Source organism: Electrona antarctica (assembly GCF_951216825.1).
Source record: "Electrona antarctica genome assembly, chromosome: 11".
Lineage (NCBI taxonomy): Eukaryota > Metazoa > Chordata > Actinopteri > Myctophiformes > Myctophidae > Electrona > Electrona antarctica.
The window spans coordinates 23,584,574-23,611,428 of record NC_136792.1 but is presented as its reverse complement, the minus strand read 5'-3'; the positions used below and the strand labels follow the sequence as shown (position 1 = coordinate 23,611,428).

At 46.1% G+C, this 26,855-nt stretch overlaps 1 protein-coding gene across 1 annotated transcript in view; it reads left to right on the top strand.

Annotated features, from left to right (window-relative positions):
* The window catches only part of kmt2a (lysine (K)-specific methyltransferase 2A), a gene marked incomplete at its 5' end in the record, with an annotated part of 62,445 nt that extends 36,517 nt beyond the window's left edge, over positions 1 to 25,928 (top strand). Inside the window, 20 exons of the mRNA XM_079514624.1 lie at positions 4,109 to 4,219; positions 5,977 to 6,050; positions 8,541 to 8,764; positions 8,926 to 9,020; positions 9,453 to 9,590; positions 10,214 to 10,372; positions 11,279 to 11,390; positions 11,885 to 11,963; positions 12,128 to 12,288; positions 12,415 to 12,561; positions 12,716 to 15,344; positions 16,089 to 18,683; positions 19,365 to 19,415; positions 19,665 to 19,903; positions 20,231 to 20,305; positions 21,942 to 22,116; positions 22,568 to 22,675; positions 22,959 to 23,039; positions 23,712 to 23,841; positions 25,506 to 25,928. Coding sequence (XP_079370750.1) covers positions 4,109 to 4,219; positions 5,977 to 6,050; positions 8,541 to 8,764; positions 8,926 to 9,020; positions 9,453 to 9,590; positions 10,214 to 10,372; positions 11,279 to 11,390; positions 11,885 to 11,963; positions 12,128 to 12,288; positions 12,415 to 12,561; positions 12,716 to 15,344; positions 16,089 to 18,683; positions 19,365 to 19,415; positions 19,665 to 19,903; positions 20,231 to 20,305; positions 21,942 to 22,116; positions 22,568 to 22,675; positions 22,959 to 23,039; positions 23,712 to 23,841; positions 25,506 to 25,781 — 7,659 coding nt within the window. The 3' untranslated portion in view covers positions 25,782 to 25,928. The remainder of the gene's footprint in view (positions 1 to 4,108; positions 4,220 to 5,976; positions 6,051 to 8,540; positions 8,765 to 8,925; positions 9,021 to 9,452; positions 9,591 to 10,213; positions 10,373 to 11,278; positions 11,391 to 11,884; positions 11,964 to 12,127; positions 12,289 to 12,414; positions 12,562 to 12,715; positions 15,345 to 16,088; positions 18,684 to 19,364; positions 19,416 to 19,664; positions 19,904 to 20,230; positions 20,306 to 21,941; positions 22,117 to 22,567; positions 22,676 to 22,958; positions 23,040 to 23,711; positions 23,842 to 25,505) is intronic.
* Positions 25,929 to 26,855: the final 927 nt, after the last annotated feature.

The window sequence follows — 26,855 nt, the reverse complement described above, 5'->3', positions numbered from 1 at the left end:
GACATGTTTTTGTCTCCACAGACAGTTTAAAGGTCATTTCAAGCGGGCAGTGATTAACGTGCCTACTAATTAATTTTCGATGAGACCTGAGTGTTTTTTTTCCCCTGTACACACGGAGAAGTCGAGGGCCGACAACGTGAGCGCGGTCCTGTGCAATTGTCGCGTGCGTGCTCATGGCACGAAGGTGCACACGCCCACGACTGACTAGATCTGGATTCTATTGAGCTTTTTTCACGCTTGCGTTGTCGTTCCCGTCATGAGCAGACCTGGAGAAGACCTGTCGTTGATCCAGGCGACAACACCTGCGTTAATCGATGCCCGTCTGAAAGGAGCTTTAGACTTTTCCAAATCGATATGCATGTTAAAAGGCAATGATAACATAACTATAACATACATAACATAACTAATTATTTGAGTGTTTTCTCAGGGGACATGTCAAATCTCTTCCAAGTTGGTTTGGTTTCATTTCGTACTGAAATTAGCCGAATGCATTTTCAAAAACAAACCACAGTACTGCATGTTCTAAGAAAGCTTCAGGCCTGCTGGTTCAGCACCATGGACAGGGTCAGCAGTCAGTGAACTTCAGCATAGCTATGGAGCAATGTGCATACCTCAGCAAGATATAAAGGCATTCTGGCTGGTTTACTGTCTGTTCTACTAAGACTTGCAATTTACAATTTAGGCATTTTTAGCAGACACTCTTATCCCAGAGTTACTTACAATAAGCAAGGTAAACGCATAAATCAAATGCAGAGAGACAGTTTAGTGCAGGGGTATTCAACTAGATTTGGCAGGGGGCCACAATTGTAAGATTACTTAAAGTTGGGGGCCACAAGACAACAAAAACAAAGGTAACAATTTACTGTTTTACCGGAAACAAAAGTTGCATACTTTTTCAACATAAAAGAGCACAACATGAGTTTAGAGTGCAGTTCGTCCATCAAATGCCATCTCCCTCCATTTGTAGCTACCAATTTCTTAGTTTTTAGGGGATTTTTTCCATCACACAAAAGAAACAATTCTCCATCTCATCAACTTTTACACTAAATGTCATGATGCCCAGGCTAACTCTCAGCTAATGTTTCATGAAACACGTCATAAGAGAGCCTGTGGCCTTTCATTCATAAAAACATAGAAACACTTCACCATGTCAACCCCAATACTCTTCACACCAAGACGCATCCGTGCCACGGACACATTGAAATACCCATAAATAAATAAAGAAGTAAATGCAGTATGAAGTCACCATGACGGTCTCATACGAACTATAGCACATAACAATGCACATAAAGTTGTACTATTTGCACACAACAATGGACAGCATTATGTCTTGGGACATTTATGGATAGTGTTCCAGGGCCACAAAAAACTACCCAGGGGCTACATTTGGCCCGTGGGCCGCCATTTGAATATCACTGGTTTAGTGCCTTAGTAAACTAGGATCACAGGTAGAAAAAATAATCTAGCATCAGTCTAAACAACAATAATAAAATAATATGCTGTACATTGAAACTATAAGGACACTACGCCTATGAATCATTAAAATGAGGGTAACATATCTCTCTATTCTGATAGTACTCATTGCTATAGAGCGTCGCAGTCCCGCCCCTTACCCTGGACCAGGAAATGATTCTCCGTTAATTTTCCTCAGACATTTCAGAAAGTATTTATTTAAAGACGTTTACGCCGCGGACAAAGCCAACTCGAGTCGTGACAAATCATGACAACAAACAAAATTTTTTGGGCCGAACAAATAATTGGAAAGAAGAAAAAAACGGCAGGTTACAACACTTTTTTTGTTGTTTTTCTTCTTTGTAATTATTTGTTTGGTCCAAAATATTGTTTGTGTTGTCATGAGTTGTCACGACTCGAGTTGGATTTGTCCACGGCGTAACCGTCTTTAAATAAATACTAATAGAAATGTCTATGGGAAAAATGCATTGGGATTAATTTCCTGGTCCATGGTAGGGGGCGGGACTGCGACGCTCTATAGACTACAGTGTTTGTTCAGTAACAGGAGTCTTCATGTCTCTCCAGCTCTTTATTAAACAGAAAATGCATTTTCAGGTCAGCATACCAATTTTATCCAATCAGAATAGAGAACTCAGACAGGATAAAGTGAAATTGGAAGTGACACTCATTTTATGCGAGCGACACTAGCCTGGCATGGCCAGACTAATATCACTGCGTAGATGTTAGTCCTGGAGTTTGTTGTGGAAGATTTATTTCCCATGGGCAGTTACAAAGTCACAGCAGATTCCAAAATCACAGCAAAAAAGTCTCACTTTGTATAGTGGGCTCTGATTGGTCACAGACAACTCTGGGGTGAGCGAAATCAAATGTAATTCAAACGGAGGGATTCCCCCCCCCCCCCCCCCCCCCCCCTGTGGCAGATTAGTCTGGTTATCAGGTTAGCGCGACACTGGGGCACAAACAAATTATAAATGACTGATGTTGCAATGAGACATTGTGCGTGTCAGAGTGTCAATATCCGGCATGTTGTGCTTTCAAGATAACAAGCACTTACTGTAGATGCATCATTTGTCTTCAGATTCCAAGTCTAATACCAGTTTAAAAAAAAGAATTGTAGTTGTAGATAATTTCTTGATATTGTCTCTGTCGGGTGCAACCCTCATATCTCCAAAACTGTTGCTTTTCAGGATTCAAATTCAAAAACGGAAAAAGTAGCGGATCGTGTTTCGAGCTTGTAGATCTGCTACTTTTTTTATGCTTTTGTGTGACGCTGTAGCATGATCAAGTAGGGCGTTAATTTGCGAAAAAACACAAAATGTCTGAATATGGAAATAAGAGGTTTCAGACCGACAGTGATATATGTTTATATGTATTCCATTGTGGTGTCCTTAACAGCGTTTCGTCAGTATTGCCTCCGTATTGCATGATCAAGGGTGTAGATTTTCAAACACCTGGACAGAGACATGCCTGCCTGGGGACAGACTGAGTACTTACCATAAAAGTTCAGCAGAAGTTCACTTTAACAGAATGGCAGAAGAGAGGGGCTGAGAAAGCATGGTGAAGACAGACAGAGACACAAGGGCTTTTCGACACAGGTTCGCGAGGTAGATTTTTCCCTGTAAATAAAAGCAGTATGTATTGAAGTATTTTGTTTCTGTCAGACATGTACTATTCGATCTCCATATTATTGCAAAATTAATGCCCTACCTGATCATACTACAGCGTCACACAAAAGTAGCAGATCCACAAGCTCGAAATGCGGCTCGAAACGCAGTTGGATCTTGTAGATCTGCTACTTTTGAATTTGAATCCTGAAAAGTAACAGTTTTGGACATAATGAGGCTTCTACCCGACAGACGATAACCAAATTCATATGGTGGCAATTCCGGTGGAGGATGTAAGGACGCCACAATGGAATATCTCAATTTACTGCATCATCAACTCATGTATTAGCAGCACAACGCGTTTCGCCGTGAGCTTCGTCAGGTGCTATGTTGTACATCTTTGTTCCCTGGAGTCAGCAGTCCCTTCGTTTATCTCTCTTTTTGAATATATATATATATATATATTACTATTCCTTTTTTTTTTTACTTGACTTGGAATCTGAAGACAAAGCCGATGTAGATATGTTAATGCTTGTTATCTTGATAGTCCATTGGGCTGTACTGTACGCTGACACTCGTATGCGCAATAACCGAATCGCAACATCTGAAAGGGTGCTTTGTTTATACTTGGTTGCGGGCCGGTGTCGTGTACCGAACATGGCAGATCTACAAACATAAAATAGCATAATGACAAAGAAAAAATTGCGTTTTTAAAATTGCTGTCCTCAAATGTTTATGTACAATTATACAACGGGTCGTTTTGAGGACAGCTTCTCTTGAAATAACCATGTTATTTCACCGGCTAATCAAAACAAACAATTCAGCCGTGCTTTTCTCTCAGAGCGCAGCAGACTCTGCGATACCTTTCGGAACTTGCCCTGCGGACGAGTTCCTACGGTACCGCAGGTGTGCATTAATGACGTTAAAGAACACCCTCTCGTGTAATATTGCTTAAGTATACTATAGTTAGTAACACAAAGTGTGTGTGTGTGTGTGTGTGTGTGTGTGTGTGTGTGTGTGTGTGTGTGTAGCTGGAGTTCAGTGATGACATCGTGCGGATCGTCCAGACGGCTATGAACAGTGATGGAGGGCAGCTGGAGAGCCGCAAGGCCAACAGCATGGTCAAGTCCTTCTTCATCCGGGTGAGAGAGAGAGAGCGACCACGTGCTAATACTGGAACCTTTATATCAGTGGTTCTCAAAGTGGGAGTGGACCCCCAGGGGTCCTTGAAGGGGTTCCATGGGGTCCCCAGAAAAATTAGGAACAGTTTAATTCCACTATTATTTCACTGGCTAAAAGTGAACCCAATGAAAGAAAGGATAACTAGAAAAAGTGCCCTTCTGGGCACAGGTCTCCACCAGGAGGATAGGACTGTGTGAGATGTTTGGCAAAATGTTTAGGATTAATATAAACATGTTTTTGAAGCATTTTGTTCCAAAAATGTGTTTTGCAAAAATCAGCCTGTTGGTGGCGCTATAACAGGCCAATGTGAAAAGGGTGGGATATATTCCTCAGCCTAGTAAGAAAATGTGTGAAAGATTTCACGTAAATTGCATGCTGCGTTCATGATTTGAGGCTTTTGTTCAAAACGGGGCAATCTTGCAAACTGTGAAAGCCAATTATAGCCAATTAGGATGGAATATGAAATATCGGACAGATCCGACTTGAGCACATGACCATAGAGATACTGTGTAACGATTTGTGAGATTTTTGGACAGAATCTGGAGGAGTAATATCAAAAAATGTGTTTTACAAAAGTCGGCCTCCTGGTGGCGCTATAAAAGGCAGATGCGGAAAATGCAGGTCAAAGGTTTGTCCTTGGCCTCTAGGGAGTGTGCATGCAACGTATCACGCAGATCAGTGCAGTTTTAGGTAAACAATGTGAAAAGCTGCCTCATGGTGGCGCTATAACAGGCCGTTCTGGAAAATGTGGGGCAGAGGTTCATCGTTGGCATCCAGGGAGTGTGTGTGCAAAGTTTGGCATTGATCGGGCCAACGGTGCCGGAGATTAGCTGGTAACGGACGGACGGAAGGACGGACGGACAGACGGAAGGAAGGACACACACACACACGGACGGAGTGCAAAACATACTCTCTCCCCATGCCTTCGGCCTGGTGGAGACAACAATGACTATTCAGATGATAGGTTTCACCCCACTCACAGTATATACAGTTGACTACTAGACAGTTGTAGAATTCTGCACTAAATGTAATCCAACAACTAAAATATGAGGGGTTTCTGGCACATCTTTCAAATGGGGGTCCACTGCTTATCCATACTTCCATTTGGGGGTACTTTACATGACATGTTTGAGAACCACTATTTTATATATTTTATAACACACTTCACAAGGACTCACATATTGCCACAATCACAGTAATACACCAGACTTCAGTCCCATGTGCAGCATATGAGTCAATTAGCATGGGATTCACATAGGTTACTCATGCCATATGATATTGCTGCTGTTGGGAAGCAACCCTATATAACCATATTTCATTTTTTATGTTTCATAAATAAATGTCCTAGTACAGTAGTTAATTTTGTTGTTGTGTGACAGCGCAAAAGTAGAGAAAATTGCAAATCGCGCTGCATTGTTAGCTTGTACATTGGCTATTTTTGCTACTTTTGAAAAGTAGGTATGCCACGTTGAAGTGTCAAGTGTGTCTGTGGGGTTTATCAACAATGAAAAGCATTAACAATAATTTGTGACTAATTAATAACTACATTGGGTCCATTGGAGAACAGGTTTTGCAAAATTTACAAAAACAATTACAAAAAAACACAAAGAAAAAAAAAAATATGGAGATAAGAGGTTTCTTCCGGACAGCAACGATATACTAGCATTATGTTTGTATGCTAATGTCGCTGAAGCTCATGTGGTCGTTGTTTTCCCAGCAAATGGAGCGGCTCTTCCCATGGTTCAAAGTCAAAGAGTCCAGGTTCTGGGAAGCACAGAAAGTCTCTGCCAAGTAAGCATCAACACTAACAGTCACAAAGTTATTACCAAGTGATCGTACCAGGTGCACAATGAAGCTGCTATTCACAAAGTGTACGGGAGCCAACTATTGTGTAACGCTAGGAATCTGTTTTAAAGCAAGTGTGGGTCGGGGTCCACTGTGAGGATACTGCAAGTGGGCCGGGGTCCACTGTGAGGATACTGCAAGTGGGCCGGGGTCCACTGTGAGGATACTGCAAGTGGGCCGGGGTCCACTGTGAGGATACTGCAAGTGGGCCCCCAAATAATTGGGATTTTATTAAATGAATGTAAAAATAAACAAAATCATGGGTATTTGTGATACCGATAAATAATGAAGAACTTAAAGTATACTATGTTTAGTTCCATTGATCCAAGCCGGAACACAATCGATTGATTGATCATTTTAATATACATGCTCTGTGGTCAGATGGGTGGGCCGTGAACACTTTTATGATTTTCAAGTGGGCCCTGATCCAGAAAAGGTCGAGAAGCACTGCGTTAAAGCAGACTACATCACAACTCCATGCAGTAACTTAGTCTGTTGTTTGTGCAACGATTATTCAGATTTTGTCATGTGAACATTTATTTATTTATTTAATTATTATTTTTTGAGTGGTGCAGCCACTCCATTGCCCAGCAATGTGTGTCCCTGCCTGGCTGGCTGGGTCCCTGGCTGGCTGGGTCCGTCCGAGCACGGAAATAGCGTTTTTTCACCACCAAGTGTCTCTGTTGCGCAGCCTAACACACACACACACACACACACACACACACTAGGGCATTCACTTCTAGTCATTTTTACTAGTTGACTAGTTGCCTAGTTTACTAGTCGACTAGTCGACTAGTTGTTTAACTACCTATTATGTAAAAAATAAAATAAATTAAAAAAATAAACTTTTTTTTTTTTTTTTAATAAATATTTGTACATTGAAAAACTGTGTACATGGTGACTATAACTATAATCTACCTGATCTTGAGGCCTACAAAATCGGGAAAAAAATAAACTTTTTTTTTTCTTTTTTTTTCTTATCAACTAGTCAACTAGTACCAACACGGTCGACTAGTGGATTTACTAGCCGACTAGTAAACTAGTCGACTAGTTGCTTAATGCCCTAACACACACACACACACACACACACACACACACACACACACACACATACACATACAGTACAGGTACAGTGCAATAATTGTGCAGCACCACTCAGTTCAGGCGGGTCTGATTTTTTTTTAAGCTGTTTAGTTTTGCTTTAATCTATGAGTATAGCACCAGCTATTCTTCCTGGGGCTCACAAACAACTTTTCATTATGACAGTTACATAACTTACATAACTTCTATCATAACACATAATAATATAATAAGACATCACATCACTTAAAAAAAGAAGACTGGAACATACACAAGAAAAGTTCCTTACTGTGTAATATTCCACACACACACACACACACACACACACACACACACACACACACACACACACACACACACACACACACACACACACACACACACACACACAGTAGATAGAGAGAGAGAAAGAGAGATGCTATTTTAATAATTGTACTAATAACGTACATATTGGTGGTATTGGTATGTGTAGCTCATATATCTCTGCTGCGTCCCCGTAATGGAAAAAGTGTCTCCACCAGACTTCCACAATGAACAGGTCAGCTCTGCATTTGGAAGACAAGAGCAGCCCCATGTGTCCCAATAACCCTGGTCACCAACAGCATTTAAAAGGCCTCATTAACATCAAAGGAAAAAAGCTTGTCAGCCTGGAGTAAAATCCCTGTCCCTATGCACAGGACCTCAATTAAGCACTGGGGTTTTTTACACCGACACCCTGGGGATCTGGTCAGAAATTATGACCACAGCTTAATACATACCGGTAGCTTTAAAGGCCAGTCCACACTAATGCAACTCATTGTAACATGCAACTACTTGCAACCATTCTTACGCCTTACTTGGTCATACTACTGTAGTCTCTGTAGCTAAGACCATGGCTTATAGATTATAGAGAACTATGAAACCTACATTGGGCACACATGCTCAGCTCATTCTCATTGAAATTGCATTCGGCTATCAGCTTTCCTATAGGCCATGTATTGGCCCTACCTTCTGGCACCGAGAGAGGATCACATTGCACTTCTGAGCTATGTGGAAAACGTCTGTGGTTGAATTGTGGGAGACTCACTCATCTGCTAATTTAATTGAAATATTTAGTCACCCCCCCCCTCCCCTCCCCTCCCCTCTTCTCAGTCTTCTCCAATGATGTGGTAACTTGTACACCAGGTTGTTATTCATCTGGGCCATACAAACATGATTAGCTTAAAATGTTTGTTGGCAATTAAACTTTACTTTTGAGTAGAGCCTCGACCACAGATTTTTCCAATGTTTCGACTGATATTTTGTTTTTATATATATATATATATATATATATATATATATATATAGATTTGATTAAAGTTTTCTATTTGTCTCCAGCAGTGGTCTGCTCCCCAACGCGGTGCTGCCTCCATCGTTGGACCACAACTACGCCCAGTGGCAGGAGAGGGAGGAGCAGTCCCGCTCTGAACAGCCTCACCTCATGAAGAAGATCATCCCGGCACCCCGGCCCAAGACCCCCGGAGAACCAGACTCCCCGACGTCGTCCCCAGCACCACCCCAGCTCCCTCCATCTCTCCCCCCACCGCCCCCACTGCTGCCCGGTAATGATCATCAGTGTGACGCATTTTGAGCTTGCAGATGTTCTATTTTTGACGAGTGTTTCCCTCCCAGAGGAGGCATGCTGAGGTTCAAGTGGTTCACTCTCTTGGCCGTAATTGCTCTGGTCCTAAGCCCCTAACTGTTCTTCTAACGTTGTTCTCAGATCGTGAAGACAGTCCAGAGCTTCCCCCACCGCCTGGTGTGAGTGACAACAGACAGTGTGTTCTGTGTCTGAAGTACGGAGACGAGAACACAAACGTAAGTCAAGTCGTGTGTCGACGGTCACTTCCACATTTACAATGCTGAATCCTGAAGCCATTCTGTTCTAAGCTCAAAAGTACAATAGCAGTGGGTTTAATCGGCAACACACTTTTTAAATATGAAATGCCCTTTTCTGATATCAAAATACCTTTTAATCTTCTGTCAAAATACCTCTTAAAGGAAATGGCAGCAACTTCTCATAAATATATGTTTATATTATTATGTTTGGATAAACATCATGAATTAGTTTGTAGGTATACAACTCCTGTGTGTGTGTGTGTGTGTGTGTGTGTGTGTGTGTGTGTGTGTGTGTGTGTGTGTGTGTGTGTGTGTGTGTGTGTGTGTGTGTGTGTGTGTGTGTGTGTGTGTGTGTGTGTGTGTGTGTGTGTGTGTGTGTGTGTGTGTGTGTGTGTGTGTGTGTGTGTGCAGGAGGGTGGCAGGCTTCTCTACATCGGTCAGAACGAGTGGACCCATGTGAACTGTGCCCTGTGGTCAGCTGAGGTGTTTGAGGATGATGACGGAGCTCTGAAGAATGTCCACATGGCTGTTCAGAGGGGGAAACGCCTGGTAAGATGTGACTCTTCTTTACACACCGTTGTGGAATTCTGGATCAATCTTGATGAGGCAAAAGGAGTCGGATTATTATGCTTTAAATGTACATGATATCATGGGGAGAAGTACGTTAGACACACAGTCTGACACTGATCGGTGGTGGTAAGGTAGTTCTGCCAACGAGCACAGGGATCAGACAATAGTTATACTAGCTGCTACAAGGACATGCTGAACCATAACAGATGGGCTGTAACATAAACAATAGCGATAAGGCCTAGCTGAGACATCTTGGCTGCTACAGGCTGCCAAATAATACGATATAAATCTGTATTTTTACGTTGTCATACCTTTCAAGCTGGGAGCATGTTTTCATACACCTCTGTCTCACATACATACACACACACACACACACACACACACACACACACACACACACACACACACACACACACACACACACACACACACACACACACACACACAGAAGTACAGTGATGGTACATTATGGTTAGACATAAACAACCACAGTAGCATAACATAATTTCTTCCTCACATACACATGGAATGCTTCCTGTACACAGTTAAAGTGTGTTTATGAAATCCATGCGTTTATGCCTCTCTCTCTCTCTCCCACTCAGCGCTGTGAGAAGTGCCAACGGCTCGGCGCCACGGTGGGCTGCTGCCTGACCTCTTGCACCAGTAACTACCACTTCATGTGTGCCCGCCAGTGCCACTGCGTCTTCCTCGAGGACAAGAAGGTCTACTGTCCCAGGCACAGGGACCTCATCAAGGGAGAAGTGAGAGTCTTCAACTCGACCACAATGTGCAGTAGCAACCGCGTTCATTTAGCAGCGTCACCGGCTGTAGAACATAAAGAGCAATTCTTCCTCAAGGAACCCTGTAGCCCTGTAGAATATCAAACATAATACAACACAACAACATACTAGTAATACACAATAAGACATTAAAAAAGGTAATAATACATAGATGCCATAGAAATAAGGTAGAGACTGGCAGAACGGCAGTATGATAAACCTCAACACTTTGAGGGCTTTATATTAATAATATATGACATATACTGAGGCTGCCGGGATTGTTTAATTACCTTTGGAGCATACGCCGAAGTATTTGCGCCTTTGATCCAAGAAAATCCGCTTGAAAACACTCCAATGATTTCTTATTGAGTGGACAAAAAAGCCACTTCCGTGATCCGGGTCATAGACAAAGAGCTAAGATTGTCTCTACACCCTTGTTCACTTTGCATTGGACTCAGTTTCCCAGAAGCCCTTGCAAGCCGGCAGTTGGTTGATTTCCCGTTACGTCATCATAATGCGTCCGCCTCGTCACCAGGTCCGCGACAAATCCCCTATTTCTTTCAAATTATTACAAAACGGCGAATTAAACACATAGCTAACAAATAGCGGGTTTAGCATATTACGGAGGGGGAGAACATGGATTAAATAGCGTGGTACACGGGTTATGCAGTTAAACTGTTAAGACAGGTACACTATCTTTTAGCAAGAGTTTCGATATACTTTGTCCTCATAATGCTATGTTGTATGTCAAGTAGTCGCAAATAACCAATGCTGCATGTTTACCTACTGTTATGGCATGCCCAAAAGCTAAAATGTGGTTCATGTGGTTGGCAAGTGAAGTCATTTCTGTAGAGTCCAAGGCTAACGTGTTTTCTGTGTGTGTTGTAGGTGGTGTCTGGGTTCGACGTGACGCGCAGGATTCTGGTGGACCTGGAGGGGATCAGTCTGAAGAGGAAGTGGCTGATTGGACTGGAGGCTGAGAATGTCCACATGAAGATAGGTAGGTCTGAGGATGTCCATGTGAAGATATGAAGGTCTGATGTGCTGATATGGTTAGAGCACCATTGCATCTTGTTTTATTGAGATAACATAGAAACAAAGGTTTTTATGTAAACAGTCAATAAGTAGTGTCATGTTTCGAGACACATTTCTTAAGGGTGCCACAGTCGATTTAATTAATAGATGTAATCAGTTATAAATAATATGCGATATCAATATATCAATAAGATGTGTCGACGACGACACATCTTGCCTGCCCAAAATTGTATTCCTGGAAACTGTTTCCCGACCTTCACAACGATTTTCCAAAATATTTTCACTAGTTTCACTAGATGACTGACTCCACAGACTGGCCACATGAAGTCCCAGAACCACATTGGAGGGTGCATTCCCATGTGGATCCACATGATACATGTTTGAAATGTACATCCTGTGATGTCCAATACAAGTAACGTTGACTTGCCTTGTGGATTTAAACACACACTGTTATTTCAGGCTCCATGTCTATCGACTGTTTGGGCATACTGACGGAGCTGTCGGACTGCAAGCGCAAACTCTTCCCCATTGGTTACCAGTGAGTATCACTTCATGCTATTGTTTTTAGCATGTTGCAGTTGTGGATCTTAACATTTCCAACACATTGACCTTCAGGAGATAGAGATAGTGATTCATAAAGATGATAATTAATAAACTGCATTTGTCTTGTTTCTCTCTCTCTCTCTCTCTCTCTCTCTCCAGGTGTTCTAGGGTGTACTGGAGTACCCTTGATGCCCGTAAGCGCTGTGTGTACACGTGCAGGATCCTTGTTTGTCGCCCCCCAGTGGTGGAGTCTGACCTGAAGAGCATGATGGCCCCTGAGGAGAATCGCACCATTGCACACAGCCCCCCTCCTGTAACAGGTACAACTTTGAACTGAATAGACACTGTTTCTGTTCTGTTTTACATATACTGTAGTTTGCATGAGAGCGAAACTTGTGATGTTTATCTAATGTTTATCTAAATTCCAAACCCTTTTGTTTTTCTAGATAAAGACTTTCCAGATCCATTCGACTCGCCGAGGCGTTCTGATGCCCTTTCCCCTGCCAACACCCCCAAGCTGAGGGTCTATACGAGGAATCGGCATCCCAGCTACCCCCCTTGTTCACCAGGCCCCAGACCCATGCCTTCTACAGGTACAAACGCATCTAACATCTTTATTCTTTTGTTTTAATATAATAAGCTATTTAATGACACAATTATAAATTTAAATTCAAAGCAAAGATCTCAAAGTACATTCACAGTAGACTAGACAAACCTAAATTGACTGACCTGATCTTGTCTTTCCAGGAGGCTCTGCCCTGCCCCAAAGCCACGAAATAGTGACTGTGGGAGACCCCCTGCTGAACCCGGGCATGAGGAGCATCGGTGTACGCCGCCACAGCACTCCTTCTCTCTCCTCTCCTCCCCATCAGACCAACAGACAGAGAGGCATGACCTCCCCGCCTCACGCCCCGCCGCCACGACCACTAACCTCGCCCCCGCCCCTCATCCCCTCGCCCGCCAGGGACCCGGAGAAAGCTCGCCACTCAGGCCGAGACACGGGCCAGAGGGAGGGCGAGAGGGGTCGGCTGGCCTCGTCGGACAGGGGGAGGGCACCGCCGTCCAGGGACCAGGGCCTCAGGGACACGGACAAGGGAAGAACATCCAACAGAGACCAAGCATTGAAGGACTCAGAGAAGAACAGAACGCCAAGAGAGGTTGATCAGAAGGACTTGGACAAGGGGAGGATGCCTTCCAAAGAGCCAGAAAAGGACAGACCACTGAGTAGAGACTCAGGGCTGAAAGAGACTGAGAGGGGAAGACCACCCAGTAGAGAGTCCACCTTTAGGAATTCAGAGAAGGGGAGACAGGCAAGCAGGGACAGGGGCAAGCTGTCCTCTAGAGAGCCAAACTACAAGGACCCTGAGAAAGGGAGGCCGCCCAGTAGAGATGCAGGGATCAGAGAGTCTGATAAGCAGAGACAGTACAGCAGGGATGCGGACAGAGGGAAAGACGCAGGTCCAGACAAAGGCAGGCCTTCTAGCAGGGAGTCGGACAGGGTCAGACCGCCTTCCAGAGACTCTGGCTTCAGAAACGCAGAGAGGAACAGAGACTCTGGCTTGGGGAAAGACGGCAGCGCCGTCTCCTCCAAACAGGCCGGAGGAGAGAGCAAGAGCTCCAGACTGGCACCTGCAGGCTCGGGACAGTCCTCCCCTCTCATGGGCACCGCCGTCCTCACCGGGCACCAGCGAGGCGGCAGCTCCAAGGCTAGCGACAAGCAGGGTGGAAAACAGGGTGGCAGAGATGTGGACGCCTCGGCCACGCTCACTCTGTTGCCTCGCCACCGATCCAGCTCTACTTCCAACACCACCCACCCTAAGGACAAAGCCAACCCAGGGAAGGAGAGTGGAGGCGGGGCTGGGACTTCCATTCCAACCCCTCTCCATAAGGACTCTGTCGTAGGGAAAACTGGCTCTCCTCAGCCGTTATTCCAGAGGGCCGGTACAAGGAAATCACATGACTACTCGTCGGGGCCCGCCCCTGCCGCTGCCATGAAACCACTCTGGTCATCATCTAGGGCCCAGTCTGAAGATGACATGGTCAAACGAGGCTCCGCCCACCAGGCCTCCCCGGCTGTTGCCCCAGCTCCCAAAGACAAGCACTCCAAAGTCAAAACAGCAGGCAGCAGAGATGTGTCCAAAGACAGAGGGAAGACCATCCACAACAGCAGCAACAAGACCCCCCTGCTCAACAATAACACTAAAGCTACCGGTGGGTCCAATGCGTATGCCCACATCTCCTCCTCTGCTCACAACAGCAGCAACAGCAAAGCTCCCACACTGGGGAACAGCACCAAAGTCCACACAAAGTCTGAGGTGGACAAGCCGGAGAACCAGGCAGGCGACAAGTCCTCCTCCAAAGCCAGGGAGAGTTTCTCCCCCGGCCCTGACAGGAAGAACAGCTCCAGTCTGGAGAACGTAGCAGCACCCGAACGGGGTGTGAAGACCTCCCAGTCTCACACTACTAAACCAACGCCCAACCAGCTCCCACCATCCAGGGACAAAAAGAGACCCATCAAACCGCCTCCTTTGACTCAGATCAAGACGGAAATCAAGACGGACCCCAACGGGACCAGCACTCAGAGCACTGTCAGCAGTTCCTCGCCGTGCTCCTCCAGCACCACCAACGCCACCTCCACAGTTTCTCCCGCGGGCCACCAAGGGACTCGCCGCTCCGCCCTCTTCTCCTCCGCGTCAGCCAGCAGCAGCGACAGCTCAGAGTCCGACAACCAGGCGGCCCGCCCCAAGGGAGGCGGCGCAGAGCGCCTCCGCTGCGACCACCACTCCGGCACCGGCCTCCTCCTTACACACTCCACAGAGGACGAGGGGGACGGCCCCGAAGACGACGACCGCGACCGGGGCATCATGGACGACAAGCACCACCAGGAGGACGACAGCGACGGCTCGGGCTCGGCCAAGCGACGCTACCCGCGGCGCAGCGCCCGCGCACGCTCCAACATGTTCTTCGGCCTCACGCCGTTCTACGGCGTGCGATCGTACGGCGAGGAGGACCTGCCGTTCTACGGGAGCGGGGATGCGGCCGGAGGAGGTGGAGGGGTGACCAAAAAGAGGGCCAGCGGTGGCAGCAGGAGGTCGGCCGAGGGCCAGGTGGATGGAGCGGACGACATGAGCACCTCGTCGTCCTCCGGGGACAGCGGCGAGGACGAGGAGGGCGGTATGATGAAGCACAGGGACAAAGACCCGTACTACTACAACTTCACCCGGACCATCATCAACCCCGGCGGGGGGCTGCCCTCCATCGAGGGCATCGACCAATGTCTGGGGAGGGGCTCCCAGCTGCAGCGCTTCCTCAAAGACGAAGAGGAGCAGCAGCAGCAGGCGCAAGTGACTGACGGAGATGACCTCCTGACTAACATGTAAGTCCAATTACACATTCACTGAAAATGGAATGTGTAATTCTGCCCGACAGTAACGATGCTGTCCGGCAGAAACAAACCTCTGCTCTCCATATTTTAACTTTTCGTGAAATAATTTAATTAATCATACATACTAGTCACACAAAAGCATAAAAATAGCACATTTACAAACTTGTCGATCTGCTACTTTTTCTGTTTTTGAATTGAATGAATTTCCAGCCGACAGAGACGATATGCTCATAGTACCTTAATAACAGTATTCATAGGGATTAGAATAGATTGTCCAAAGTAGTTCTTTTTTATTAATTTTTCACATTATGTTTTATTTCTTTTTTGTAATGGAAGTTACTCAGATCGGGCTGAAATATATACGTTATAGATATAACTATAATGTCATAGACTGCACAGCCAGTCTGGTGTAGATACAAGAAGTATGCACTCCACTTACTGCATGTTATTTTAGACATTAATGTATTTAGGGACACATTTATTTGTGTCCTGTTACTCTCAATTCCTGATGAAGATCAAAATGTTGGAATAGCAATAAACGTGGAGCTGAGTGAGAACTGGTGTTGCAGACTTTATTATTTTTCTACAGTTGATTGTTTGTCCAGCACCTGGGTGAAAGATTGCCTTTGCTATTGCTTTCAACACTCAACCCTTAGCAAAACGATACATTTGCTTAACTGTAACATTCTCTGGTAGTATGACATTGTCAATTCACATTTTGTAAACATTTTACAGGAACTTGGTCAAGCAACAGATCGGCCAGTTAGATGGAGTTGACGACGGCTCAGAGAGCGATGCCAGCATCTGCACCACCAGTACCACCACCACTACCACGGCCACCTCCTCCTCCACCTCCTCCTCCCACAAGAACACTGGCAAGCGGCGGGCCAGAGAGAGGCACGGCGCCGACAAACTGGAGTCTTCTGGGAAGGAGGCTGACAGCGGCGGCACCGGAGGAGCCACAGGCACTGGCGGAACGAGCAGCAACAGCAACAGAGAGAGCAGGAAGAATCAGAAAGATAACTGCCTCCCTCTCTCTGGGGGAGGAGGCAGCGGGGGAGTTAAGTCTCAGTCTCAGGGGTCTCAGGACCCTCTCGCTCAGCTGTCTCTGAGCACAGACCTGCTCAAGTCCGACTCAGACAACAACAACAGCGACGACTGTGGCAACATCCTCCCGTCGGACATCATGGAGTTCGTCCTCAACACCCCGTCCATGCAGGCTCTGGGACAGCAGCCCGAGCCATCCTCCTCAGAGCTCATGCTGGACGAGGGCTACGTCGGGGTGGACGTGAACCGGCGCAAGGACATCCTATTTGAGGACTTCCCACAGCCGCTGGCCAGCACAGAGAACTCGGGGGTCGGGGAGAGCGGCGTGAGCAGCACCATAGAGCAGCCATATGGTCTTCCTTTGGAGCTGCCCTCTGACCTCTCTGTGCTGACAACACGCAGCCCCTCTGTCAGCAGCAGTCAGAACCAGAACCACACCGCCGGAAGTCTCATCTCTGACACCTCTGAGCGCACAATGCTGGGTTTAACCACGGATCCCGAAACCATCGGCGGGGAGAAAGCTGGAGACCAGAAGAGGACAGGGCCGGGAGTATCGCCGTCTGAGAGCCAGCACGAGGGCACAGCTGGTTCAGAAGGTCACATGACTCCTGAACAGTTCATCCCCAGCCCTGCGGTCGGACAGGGGGTGGAACCTGCGGTCAACCAGGATGTAACACAGAATTCTGGGACACCTGGCCTGCCCAGCTCCCCCTCTCTGCCCCATCAGGGCCAGAAGTACCTCCCAGCCTCGGCTGCAGCTTCAGGCAGCCCTGGCCCAGGTCCAGGTCCTGGGCCGCCCCAGGCTCAGGTCGCCAGCCCTGCGGTCATCAAAACTGGCCCTGAGAAGCTTATCGTGGTCAACCAGCAGTTCCAGCCCCTCTACGTCCTCCAGACCCTCCCCAATGGAGTGACCCAGAAGATCAGTGGAGTGATGGACACCAGTTCTCCGGCGGTGTTGAGCTCTATGACTCTTTCCACAGCACAGCCCATCTTCCCCGCCGGAGCCAAGGTCCTGGGCACCATGTCCCACCACCCTCAGATCCACACATTCACAGGAACCACCCAGACGGGCTTCCAGACTGGCATCCCCAGCACCTCCTCGGGGCTCCTCATCGGAGTGCCCCACGACCAGTCTCAGATTCTTGTCTCAGAGGCCGGTCGGCCGCATAGCGTGGCCATCGTTTCCAGCCCCTCCACCATGGGCTCCTCGCCGGCCGTGCTGGCCTCCGCTCACGGCAAGAAGAGGCCCATTTCTCGCCTCCAGCCGAGGAAGACCAAAAAGCTAGCCCGCTCTCGTAGCCAGCCCACTCTGGCCCCTTCTGAGGTGCAGGGACCGCCTCCCAACATGACCCTCATCAACCTGTCGTCCCCTCAGATCACCACCGGCATCCCCGGTCAGACAGGCGGACTGGTTGAGTTGAGCACCCTCACCACCTCTCAACGCAAGGTCCCAAATATCATCAAGAGACCTAAATCAGGTGGCGTGATGTACTTTGAGCCGGTACTCCAGCAGAGGATGCCCATGCCTGCCGCTGGCCTGCCGGGCATCCTGAGCCACGACTCCTCGGCTCACCTTCTCCCCTGCACGGTCTCCGGCCTCAACCCCAACCAGTCGGTGTTGAGCGTGGTCTCCATGGCCCCTAGCGGTGCTGCGGGCCTTCTAGCTCCGGGGTCCGTCTCCCTGTCCACCCCCGTCCTCAGCTCCACCGAGATCACCGGACCGATCAGCAACCTCCTCTTCAAGGCCAGTCCGCACGGTCTGGGCCTGTCCGATCAGCCCATGGTGCTTCAGTCGGCGGGCGGAGGTCCTATGTTGTCCCAGCTCGGCTCCCCTGTCCAGACGTCCATCGCCGGCGGAATCTGTGTCCTGCCCTCCCAGCAGACCATCAGCATTGCTGTCAGCCAACAAGGGGATACGGAAGGCACCAGCGTCCATCTCCAGTCCATTAACAGAGCTCACAGCCTGGACTCCAGCGGTCCAAACGCAGCGTCTTGTGTGACGTTAGCTCCTGGTCCAGCCGCGGCACTGAGCTCCGTCAAGGCACACGTTGTCGGGGTCTTCACCCAAACCCAGAGCTGCAGGACCACCCCTTTGTCCCGGTTCTCAGTGGAACACAAGCAGTCCAGCTCCTCCTCCGCCACAGGTAGCGTGTCAGGGACGGAAAAGGGCAAGCAAAAAGCCAAGAGGAACCGGCAGAGTCTGGACAAGACCAACAGCAAGAAGCTGAAGGCCTGGCAGGGAGAGGAGCCTCACAGAGGAAGAGTCTTCTCTTCAAACCCTGGGTGAGCTTCATACACATGCTTAAAGGTTACATGAAATATACCGCTAAACCGCTAAACCGCTAAATAAGATTGTCGGGCAGTTTCCGTAAACTAGCAGATCCACAAGCTCGAAACGCAGCGCGAAGCGTCACGTTTTGAGCTTGTAGATCTGCTACCATTGATCCTTTTGAATTTGAATCCTGAAAAGTAACAGTTTTGGACATATGAAAAGCTTTTTGAGATTAACTGTATTTGTCTATTCAAGTAGGTCTATTAATCTCAACAAGTAAATTAGAGATTAGAAGAGAATGAGTATTGATTGGTCCACACAGGACAGGAAATTAGCATTCACCCAGCAGATGGCTGCTCAGACGGATCAGAGGAGCCCACATGGAGAGCTGTTAGTGGTTAAGTGGCTCTACTTCACTCCAACGCGTATACTGTATAGTGAACCAAGGGTCAAACCGGCGACCCTCTTGATTCCCAGATGGCCTCACTATCCACTCAGCTATGTCCGTCCCTTTATAGTTATTTTATTTGTTTGTGTCCATGGACACAAACACAAGCAGAACTAGAAAACAGACATCCATGTAAAAGAAAAGACTAGCTCATTACATACATACAAACCAAACACACATAAACCAAGTACACATCAGAGATATGTCTCTCTATTTTTTTAATCTTGTGTGTTTTTGTGTGCAGGTCAGAGCCGATGGACACTGGCAGACCCACCGACAAAGGAACCAACAAGAGGTGGGCTTCTCATCAAACATCTCTGTACCAACGTACCGAATGACGCGACGATTCTAATTCGAATCGATTTTTTTTCCGGACACCCCTAATCATAATATTACATATTGTGTTAATTGTTTAGGAATCAGTGCTAGTGTGCAGGGCTCCTTTTCATACTGTCATACAAACATGTTTCTGTTGTGAGATTCTATTTTGCTATAATCTATTAATGAATTCTGATACTGATACGTATGTCTTTCTATTTTCCAGTGTCTTTGGCACCAAGGCTACTGAGTCACCCATTCCAACGGGGAAAGTGGTCTTGGAGAAGGCCATGGACTGTAGTGGGCCAGGGGGGGACCACCCCACCGGGTCTCTCCTTGTAGCCTCTCCCCCAGACCAGGAGGGCGGCGGTAGGGACTTGGCCCTGGATGCTAAGCCCAAGAAGGGCCTCATCTTTGAAATCTGCAGCGAGGATGGTTTCCATATCCGCTGTGAGAGCATTGAAGGTGAGGGAAAAAAGACAATTGACAACAATTGTCAAGTATTGTTCCATGTGTGTTATAACATCACACATTCAGACATATGTGCTGCGATGCTCCAAGGGAAGCTTGAGGTTCTGGTGGACTGATATGTGCATGCTGTTATCAAATCTATTTTTGGAAATTAGAATAGCTTGGATTTTATTGACGACTGTTGAATTGACTCTTAATTTCCTTCTTCTAGGCTTATTATAATATCCATTGCTATAGAAAAGAAGATAATTATCATGGACAGGCAGGGACGTATAGGATACGTGTGTGAAGTACTCACCCTGTCTTCTTGTTCTTGTACAGAGGCTTGGAAATCTTTGACGGATAAGGTGCAGGAGGCTCGTTCCAACGCTAGGCTCAAAGAGCTCTCCTTTGAAGGTGAGGGAACACATTCAGATCATTGTAAATATTATTGTTATCAATTTTTATTATTTATTTTTCATCCAAATGGATTTTAATCCAAAGGATTAAAAATTGGAAAATGTAACATTTAACCCAAGCTAGTATCTTCTTGGGCGGTGGTTCTCAAACGTAGTAATTTCAAGGACCCCCCCATGATTCTGAGAGTTACAGACATGTACAGGTCCATTTGGATCCCCACTCAAAGAACCCCCTGAGGGTCCCTCCCTGGACCGCACACGTCCCCGTTTTTACTACCCCGTTTCGCACTAGTGAGGGGAGGGAGGGGCTAGCCCACACCGTGCCTGCCGCAGTCAGCGCACACAGAAGTCAAGGCAGACGGCTGTGGAACGTGATGCACAACAGACCTGCGCATATGACTGAAACAACACAATACACAAATAAAAACGTTGGCGAAAAAATAAGCCCAACACGAGGATAAAGTCCAAATGTCCAGTTTGCTAATTCACAACTACTAGTACTAGGCCTACTACTTTTTTTGTGTTGAAACTTCGAATTTCTCTAACTATTATAAACTTTCACGACAGTAGCCTACAAATAAAATGTATGCAACGGCTATACCAAATTATACTAATTGGTCAATATAAGTAAAATAATATAGCCTTTCCATAGGAGTATCGTTTTATATTTTTCCAAGAAGAATACTATTAAGTAAAACATTATAGTGGCTATAGGCTATTATGGGAAATGTACACCAACTCATTTACCTCAGAGAATGTTTTCATTCTGGATAAAACCATAAAATGGTCTATGGTTTAATCTCATGGAATAAATGGATGATCAAATGTAGGAGTTTTGACGATAACTAACTGTAAATAGGGCCGTCGCCTTGCCCCCCGCCCATCCCTCCTCTTACTGGTGCGAAACGGGGTAGTAAAAACGGGGACGCGGACGGCACTTTTAGAACCACTGTCCTAGGGAAGGGAGGGGGGGACAAAATGGACACCTACCAATTCTCAGGCGGTCTCTCTATGCGCTCTGCTACGGCCGTACCATGTATGCATGGATTAAAGATGTCAGTCACCATGACTGATTTTAGTCATTTGGATTCCAAAGAAACTAACAAGACTTCTATGGAAGCATGTTGCGCCTGAAAATAGCATATCTATAAGCTGTGAGCTATGAGCATATAGATGGGCTATTTTCGGTTATTACGATAGTTATTTTAAGTTTAGCCTATGAAGCTGAAGTGGAATAGCAATGGAATATGTGTTCAGAAGCATCTTCCATTAAACTCTAATGGTCTTGGATATTTCGTAAAAGCAAAGGTTAAAGCCTCAATCTTTCTCAATGTACAGTATGTATGTAGAACAGCAGGAACACTATTACCAAAATAGCACAACTACATAGGGGGGGGGGGGGGGGGGGCATGTACAGTACATAAATTGACTATGAGTCACCTAACAATAGCTAGCATGACAAACAACTTGCCAAATATTGCTCTGTTTTGGCTGTTGTAGGCAGTTTTGTCTCCGTGGAGGAGAAGGTGCCATTTGCATCCTTTGGTGCCCATGAACTGTCATTTGTTTCCCTGCAAAATGAATTGTAATTTGTGGATTCAAATAAGGAATTAAAATGTGTGTGCTCCCTCCAGGTGTGAACGCACTGAGGATGCTGGGCGTGGTCCATGAGGCTGTGGTGTTCCTGCTGGAGCAGCTGTATGGCTCCAGACACTGTCGGAGCTACCGTTTCTGTTTCCACAAGCCTGAGGAGACAGACCAACTTCCCATCAACCCCCATGGCTCGGCCCGCGCTGAGATGCACCAAAGGTACTGGAGGCAGGGAGCCTCACATACAGTTATATCTCCTATTCTATAAAGCTGCACTGTCGGGCAGAAATTAAATCTTGATCAATACTTTAGGGCTTTCACTTATAGTGATTTTTACTAGTTGACTGGTTGCCTAGTTTACTAGTCGACTAGTTGGTTAACTACCTATTAAGTAAAAAAAAAAAAAAGGAAAAAAAAGGGGTTTTATGTTTTATTTTTTTGTACAATATTTGTTCATTTGAAAACTGTGTACATTGTTGACTATAATATAGCACACTGAATTTGAATCCTGGGACATATGAGGTTTCCCACTCGACAGAGACGATATCTCCTATTCTATAAAGCAATGTATGTAAACGTGGTGTGAGTGTCTGTATTGGCTTATCTGACTGTGTACTATGCACCTTTTTTTCTGAGTTGTGTTCTGGTCTTTTTGTGTCGCTTCTTTCAGGAGGTCTGCGTTTGACATGTTCAACTTCCTGGCGTCCAAACATCGTCAGCCTCCTGAGTACAGGCCTCAGGAGGATGGCGAGGACGAAGGGCAGCTCAGGACCGCCAGGTCAGACATTGATTGATTGATTACTTTATTTGTTTGCAAAACGTACAGTACAGGTACAGTTACAAATATAGAAGACTTGCAAATTGCAAAGGTGCTCCTTTATGGCCGTTTTGAAGGAGGGTGGTGAGTCACACTATTTGATGGCTGGTGGTAGGGCATTCCACATTTTTGGTGGCATAATAGTAGAATTAGTTCATCCCCATGTTTGTGTCGTTTAATTGTGGAGCCAGGATGTCGTTGTAAGCACGTGGCGTAACATTTCTCATCTGTGTTACTGTTTCAGACGTGCCTCCATGGAGCTTCCGTTGGCTGTGAGATTCAAACAGCTGAAAAGTACCTCAAAGGAGACCGTAGGAGTCTACAGGTTAGTGAGGACCAGAGTGTAGAGTAGGAGAGTAGCGACACGCTTTGATCTCGCCTCAAAGCGGGTGCCTGTGGGCTATAGTTCCAAACATTTCTCCTATGGCTGGAACTATCCCATTGAGATAGAATGAGCACTTCCGCATTCCATTGTTAGAATGGGAGTCAACGCTAGTGTCGCCACTCTCTTACTAGATTACTCTGGTGAGGACATGTCTGGGATTGTACTGCATAGACACTTCTAACATGAAAATGTACTGGGACCAGAATTGTAGTTTACATTTCACATTGTTTAAATGCTGTGGTATTGAAATAGCTACTACCATTCGCCAGAAGTTGCCTGAACTTAGTTTTAACAAGTTAGTTACTAAAATGAAGTGGAAAGTGAGTGGAAAATAGGAAATGGCAGTGAACAGATCTACCGATCTACGAACATGCTTGTGGATCTACTACTTTTTATACTTTTGTGTGACTCTATAGTATACTATGATCAGGTAGGGCATTCATTTAAAAAAAGTTTAAAATATGGAGATAAGAGGTTTGTGCCCAACATCACACACCTGAACACGTGGATCGCTTGTAGATCAGGTATTTTATTTTTGGCAAGCGACATTTGTCGTACTACACCAATGAATGAGTCTTTACTTTATTAGGGCTAATGTCTATCCCCCTGCAGGTCTCCCATCCACGGCCGAGGCTTGTTCTGCAAGAGAGCCATGGACGCGGGGGAGATGGTGATCGAGTATTCTGGCAACGTCATTCGCTCTGTGCTCACTGACAAACGGGAGAAGTATTACGATGGCAAGGTGAGTGCACTGCACATGGGGCCTGAATTTCATAACAATTCAAAGCAAAAGTTTGTAACCATTAAACCCCATATGGTTGAGCGGAGTCCCTCAAGGCTCTATGCTAGTATCTTATCTGTTTTCTGTTATAGTGGGGAAATGTAGCTAATGTGGCTAATGCCAATGTGCCGATGTTTTAATTATGCTATGTCACAAAATCTACCAGCTGGATTGCCATGGACTGTTCTGTGCACCTTCACTTAACCCAGGCAATGGCACCTACTACTGATCTTGGGGACACCATGGCCTGCTTTGCTCTAGTGCCACCCTCAGGCTAAACTTTCCACTTTGAATGGGCACATTTCCATGAAACTTGCCGAGTGCGTTCATACACCCTTGACCATATTACAATTTGAGCAACACCATGTCCTACTGTATCTTTTAGCACCACCTTTACATCACCTGCTTATTTTTCCAAGCCCTCTGGAACCATCCTGCCACACTAATAGCCAGCGCAACACCCCATCCTTTGTCCGCCTTCTCCTACCAAACCACACCGTTTGCACACATCTCACCATGCACAACACCAACAGCATGCCTGTCCAGACATCACGCACTACTTTGCATCCATGCAACTGTCATATTTACAGTACCCATTTCTATGAAAGAACACATTCTTGCGCAAGACCACCAGCCTGTTTGCTGTGACGTCAACATTGTCACCACTTTGTCGAGTTACGCCAACTCCGTTCACTTCATGGTGCCAGTCCAATGGCGCATTGTAGTCTAAGGCCTTCACAGTGACACACGCGTTACATGAACCACGCGACCGGGATGATTTCCAACCCCTCAATGTCCAACCTCGCTGCCTCTGCTCCACACCAGCGAAATTCTAGTTACCATAATATACACTCTTGGATGTATATTATTAAATCTATAATTATTTATTTTTGACTGCCAACATTGACAACGTCTGTATGTCACTAACTGCGCCCGGATGCAGTGAGGACTTTTATTTTGAAGACCCCAAAATTAACCGGAAGCAAAATCGCCTAAAGCTAATTTTTCAAGTCATCCGAAGCGTTAATATTGTAACCGCGAGGTAGTGGCGATTTAGTAATGAGGAGGCTGAATAAACAGTCTAAAAGGACACGCACATCTAAACCTATAGGCTGGGTGCTGGATCACATCTAAACCTATAGGCTGGGTGCTGGATCACATCTAAACCTATAGGCTGGGTGCCGGATCAAAATAAAGTCACAATAAAGAAATGAAACACTAAAAGTAATGAGACACTAACATCAACGTTCTGTTAAAAACATGGTTTTAACATTGTACGGTTACAAGGGCGGTGGATGGGGGGAATCATTTCATTGACGGACCACAGCAGAGCTGGGTGTTGCCTAGCGACGGGGATGCTGCTAGACGGTGGATATCAGAGAAACCATTCTGAATCAATTAAGACCTAAAAAGAAAGACGTCAACAGCAGCGAGCGTCATTGGGGAAAAAGGACGTCAAAGACGTCATCGGCAGTAAAAGAGTTTAAAGAGGCGTAGGTTGCCAATGCTGCCGTGAGTGAAAATGCAGAGGGTAGAATGCTCAGGTAGAATGCTGACTGGACAAAAACAAATTGGCAAAATAAATCTTAACAGCGTTCCCATTCTCTTCTTCTCTCCCAACAAAGGGGATCGGATGTTACATGTTCCGCATCGACGACTATGAGGTGGTGGACGCCACTGTGCACGGCAACGCGGCGCGCTTCATCAACCACTCCTGTGAGCCCAACTGTCATTCGCGCGTCCTCACCGTGGACGGCCAAAAGCACATCGTCATCTTTGCGTCGCGCCGCATCTACTGTGGCGAGGAGCTCACCTACGACTACAAGTTCCCCATGGAGGACGCCAGCAACAAGCTGCCCTGCAACTGCAGTGCCAAAAAGTGTCGCAAGTTCCTCAACTAAAAAAAGCCAGACCATTATCGACTGATGAATATGTGTTTGTTCTTTTGTTGGGGGACGTTCTGTATTTGTTGTTTTTTGCTCTGTCACAGGGGCTGTGTGACTATTATCTCTTTGCCTCTTGCCTATATAGGGCCACAAGTGCAGTGGGATGCTAGCCGTTAGAGCCTGACTGACGTCTGTGTCCGAGCAATCTCATTCCCGAATCTTCCTAAAACCACCGATTCCCGATATAAAAAAACAAACAAATTGAAATACTTTTTAGATCATTTAACTTAATGAGCAAAGAAATACATGCAAATATAATTTTGACTGATACAAAATAAACATGAACTGAGTGCTATTTTATTTGCCTTAAACTCTATTGAACATGTTCTGAAAACTATTGAAGATGTTCACCTACGTATAATATTGACATGCACAAATATAGTCGATTCGGATTCGGATCGAAAAAAGATTCAAGTGAGCGATATACATCGGCCAGGCGAATATCTCAGTCGGGCTCTATCTCAGTGGTTCTCAAAGTGGGGTTCAGGAACTCTCAGGGTTCCTTTAGGGGGGTTCTAAATTGACCCTTAAAAGTCTGTAACTCTGACAGTAAACAAATGGAACCAAATGGACCCATGTGTACACTGTCAGAGTAATGGGGGGGTCCTTGAACTTTAAAGGTTTGAGAACCACTGCTCTATAACTGGCAGCAATTCTGGCTCTGCTGCTAAGGCGTGCAGAATGCTGCGCAGACAGAGGACACGTGCAGACCAGTAGTGGGTTATACTGTATATGCAGGTCTTCTTCTCTCCGGAGGGGCCATTTTCAGAAAGACAAATATTGTGCCTCCTTTAGTTTTGTTTACCTTTTTGGGTGAATAGTTTCTGCTTCAGATGGGATGAGCTATGGAAGGGTTTGAAAGAACTTTTTAGCAGAATTTGAATTTTACCTTAAATCTATATTTGGATGATTATTATTATTAATAGTTCCATGAATTTTTACATTGGCCAACCCTTCATTTTCTTACGATTTGTCATTCGTTTGAATATATTATGATACACCATCGTTGTTCAGAGGTAACAGAAGAGA